This window comes from Nicotiana attenuata, chromosome 2 (assembly GCF_001879085.1).
Source record: "Nicotiana attenuata strain UT chromosome 2, NIATTr2, whole genome shotgun sequence".
Classification (NCBI taxonomy): Eukaryota; Viridiplantae; Streptophyta; class Magnoliopsida; order Solanales; family Solanaceae; genus Nicotiana; species Nicotiana attenuata.
Window position 1 is genome coordinate 35688474 of NC_031990.1, and position 3858 is coordinate 35692331.

General features: G+C 34.1%; 1 protein-coding gene across 1 annotated transcript; it reads right to left on the reverse strand.

Moving 5' to 3' along the window:
• On the reverse strand, positions 232 to 2040 carry LOC109218364. Its single transcript, XM_019382728.1, has 4 exons — positions 1782 to 2040; positions 1605 to 1676; positions 891 to 1501; positions 232 to 771 (listed from the first exon to the last, which is right to left on the reverse strand). The coding sequence occupies exons 1-4, from the start codon at positions 2038 to 2040 to the stop codon at positions 232 to 234; spliced, it is 1482 nt and encodes a 493-aa protein (XP_019238273.1).

Genomic DNA, 3858 nt, shown 5'->3' on the forward strand with positions numbered 1-3858 from the left:
GACATCTATTTTGTATATTTTTTGTATAGCTATAGTTTATTTTGTATTTTTTTTTGTATAGGAACAAAATATTACATATAAATTGTATAGTGACAGTCTATTTTGTATATTTTTGTATAGTAACAGTCTTTTTTGTACATTGTCATCTATTTTGTATAGTGACATCCATAATAGTATTTGAAATAAAACTTCCATCAATACTTTCATTATGACAAAAAGTAGCATCTTAATTCATACATCATAGAGAATCTGATTGCAAATCTCATTATTTTTCCAATTGTAATATTCAGAAGAAAAACTGTTAGAAAATACTAAATCACTGTAGCAGCATCTACTAGTTGTCTTGAGATTCCTGCATGTTCTTCTGTTATGTCCTTGTTTTCCACACAGTCCACATGTAACAGTTTCAGTATACAGATATTCATAAAGTCCCTTGCGTCGCGACTTCGTCGGTCTTCCTGGTTTGCCCTTCACTATCGGTGGTAGGACCACATTATCTAACACCTCTGTTGGAAGGTCCCATGAAGTTTCATCTGGAAGTGGATTAACTGGCACTTCAAATGTCTTCTTGAAGTAGTCCTTGGTGTAATAGGCAGAACAATATTTGGGTGCTTCCATGTTTGTGTAGTCCAATACTTCCATAGCATGTGGACAAGGAATCTCATCCACTTGAAATCGTTTGCACGAGCATTCTCTTTTTTGCATGCAGACTATGTTCCTCCTTTGTTCAGCATCCATTACTACATATACATAATCGGTTGAAGGCCTCACCTAAATTTAAATAGATATCATTAGTAAAACTAAAACATGGATATGACAAGTATTAATGCATTTTTGTCAAAGTATGTTGCTCCGGCGTATGAAGTAAGACATGATAAAAGAATATTTACCGTCATCTTCTGCGACAAATAGCTATTTTCCTTCAGTACTTCATGATATTTTTTTCCTACGCCAATAAATGTACTCATTGCAGTCATTCTATTTGTATTATTCCATTCCATAACCAAATTCATCATGTAATCTAGCAAACTCATGATTGGTAGCTCTCTTGCCTCTCTGTTCCTTGCATTGAGTGACTCGGCAATATTTGAAGTCATCACCATGGATCTATTAATAGTGGAATGCACTATAGACCACTTTTCATAACCAACTTGGAATAGGTAACCCCTTACCCTCTTATCAATGATGTCCATATCTTGCATGAGGCGATTAAAATCTTCAATTTTGTATGCTCTGGCCATTGTAAAAAATACTTCCCTCAGCCGGTCATGGTTCTTCTTGAACTGCTTCTTTATGTTATTCCAAAGATGAAAGATGCATACACAGTGAGATACCTCTGGATACACAATCGAAACACCCCTCAATATGCTTGCATGACGATCTAATACGATGCACATCCTTTCCCTTTCCCCAAAAGCCTGTCCAAACATTTCAAAAAACCATTCCCAGGAAGCATCATTTTCAGAATCTACAACAGCGTATGCTAGTGGAAAAATTTTACCTGGTTAAGCAAATAAGAAAGCATCCACATGTTATTTTTGTATACACAGATAAGAACTATCTATACCATATATAATTATTATACGAGTCTGCAACATATTCACCTGCCGCATCTTGTGCGCTAGCTGTTAACATTGTTCCTCTGTGTGATGATTTGAGGAATGTCCCATCAACCACTACAATAGGGTAACAGTATTTTCATCCTATGATTGATGCATTTAGTGCGACAAAAACATACATGAAGCGTCCGTCCTATGATTTATGTAACATTGTGAAAGAACCAGGATTTGTCATATTTATCATATACAAGTGACCCGGCAGTTTTCTATAAGATTCGCGTGGTATCCCTCTTAGTAGTTCATGCGCCTTTTCTTTTGTTCTATAAGCTTTTACGTAACTCATATTAATCACATACTGTTGTTTCATGTCACTCATGATGTCTGCCGGAGTGTATATTGTTTTTGGATTGGCATATTTGTTGCAAATCATTTTTGCAATGGCAGACGAAGTAGCATGACGTTGTGAAAACAGTCTAGTCATCTCTGGGCAAGTGTGAACATCATTGAACCGTCCAACCTTGAAGACATTTGATTTGTGTAGACTTGAAGATCTAAGACTCCATTTGCAACTTTCAACCACGCATATAAGACAATACCTATTTAAAATATAGTGTTATGATAATGTATTTCTTCAGATTTTTGCACTTGTGTCTCAAATAAACAACCAGTATACATATGCAATCTCACTATACAATAATTATATATTTTTTATACAGATCTGTATATATAAATTTACACTATACAATAGTTATACATTTTTTAAACAGATCTGTATACATAAAATTACACTATACAATAATTATATATTTTTTATACAAATCTGTATACATAAAATTATAGAGAAGTGCAATCTCATAAGTAGAAATCATAGTTCCGTGCACTTCTTCTACGTTCTGACATTGTAAACCAACTGAAGTTGTTGCGAGTAAGTTTCCAGCCGAAGTTGTTGCGAGTAAGTTGCCACCCGAGTATGAACTTGAATATGAGCATTCAGCACTTGAATACACAGTTTTCAATGTTATGCATAATGGATATTCAGGTTTTTCTTTTTCATCTCCATATACAAGCGCACGCTCATATCATTGTATATTGGAATTGCTATATAGCCATTTTTACTGTATATTTTTTCTCCATTGCACTTGTAATTGGATCTCTACCCAATTGCTTGTATATCTCATCAACAAAATAATCATAGCTACAGTCCGAATTGATCAACACGCCATTAACAAGGAAATTAACAAATTTACTCTCACTTACTCATTCACCACTGTGTTGAAGTAAAACCGGAATCAAAGTTGGAACGGTAGTTCTAACATTCACAATCTCCATAGACATTAGTTGATTTTGTCGATTTTGTATCAATTTCACAATTTAAGAACGAAATCTCAATTCTATTAAGCTGATTGTAGGCAACAATTGTGCAAAAACTTTGAATTTCAGCGTGAATTTTTGGGAGCTCTTCTCTGGGTTTAATCTTCAGAAATCCTAGAATTTTTTTCACAATGTGAATAATTGTGTGACTTTTATAGTGTTTGGAGGTTGAAGATCCCATACTGAACGCGTGAATTTAGGATACAAAATCGATTATGACTGCTTTCCTTTTCGTTTGCGTTGAGCGTATAGTTTCAGCTATTTCAGTTGCTAGCCTTTGTTATTGTTTTGAGGCTATTACTTGTAAGCGATTATTTTGTGGCTATCAGATGATATAAGTTTGACCCTAGTGGCTACAAATGAAGTTTTCAATACCATCTTAATTCTTACACAGTACAAAATATTACCGTTGTTTTACATGATATAGAGTGGCATTTATTAACAACATGGTAACATGTAACTATGCGTTAAAAGGTCACATAGTTAATGTTATCATGTTGTTTATAATGACAATCTAAAAAAATCAAACTTTGAACTGGCGGGTAAAATCTAGAAGCATGGAGATAAAATCTAGTGCTGTGAAATCATCATTTACTTCTAGGCAATAGAAATCGATATCGTTAGAACATTTTAGCTTTGAGTATTTTCGATAATCAAAATTATTTTTCTTTGGAGACCTTTGAGGAGTTTTTGACCAATATTGTCCTTATTTTTTAGGGTAGGTCTATTTTGGTCCGTCAAATATAATTCTGAGCATATTTAGTCCTTTAAGTATGCAAAAGTGGAGCATCTTTAGTCTCACTGACAGAATAAGTCCAAAAACTAACGGTGTTAACCAACTCTGATTCATGAAGCAAATCTTCTGCTCTGAAGCAAAACGTTTCCTCCCTTTATTGGATAACGCAAATTATCACTTTAATTCCTCATT

Excerpts from the sequence above, each read along its gene's own strand:
- LOC109218364 (XM_019382728.1), bottom strand. The coding sequence starts at position 2,040 with ATGACTAGACTGTTTTCACAACGTCATGCTACTTCGTCTGCCATTGCA. Across the intron at positions 1,502-1,604 it reads TAGCGCACAAGATGCGGCAG|GTAAAATTTTTCCACTAGCA; the intron begins GTGAATATGTTG and ends TTGCTTAACCAG. Across the intron at positions 772-890 it reads ATTTGTCGCAGAAGATGACG|GTGAGGCCTTCAACCGATTA; the intron begins GTAAATATTCTT and ends ATTTAAATTTAG.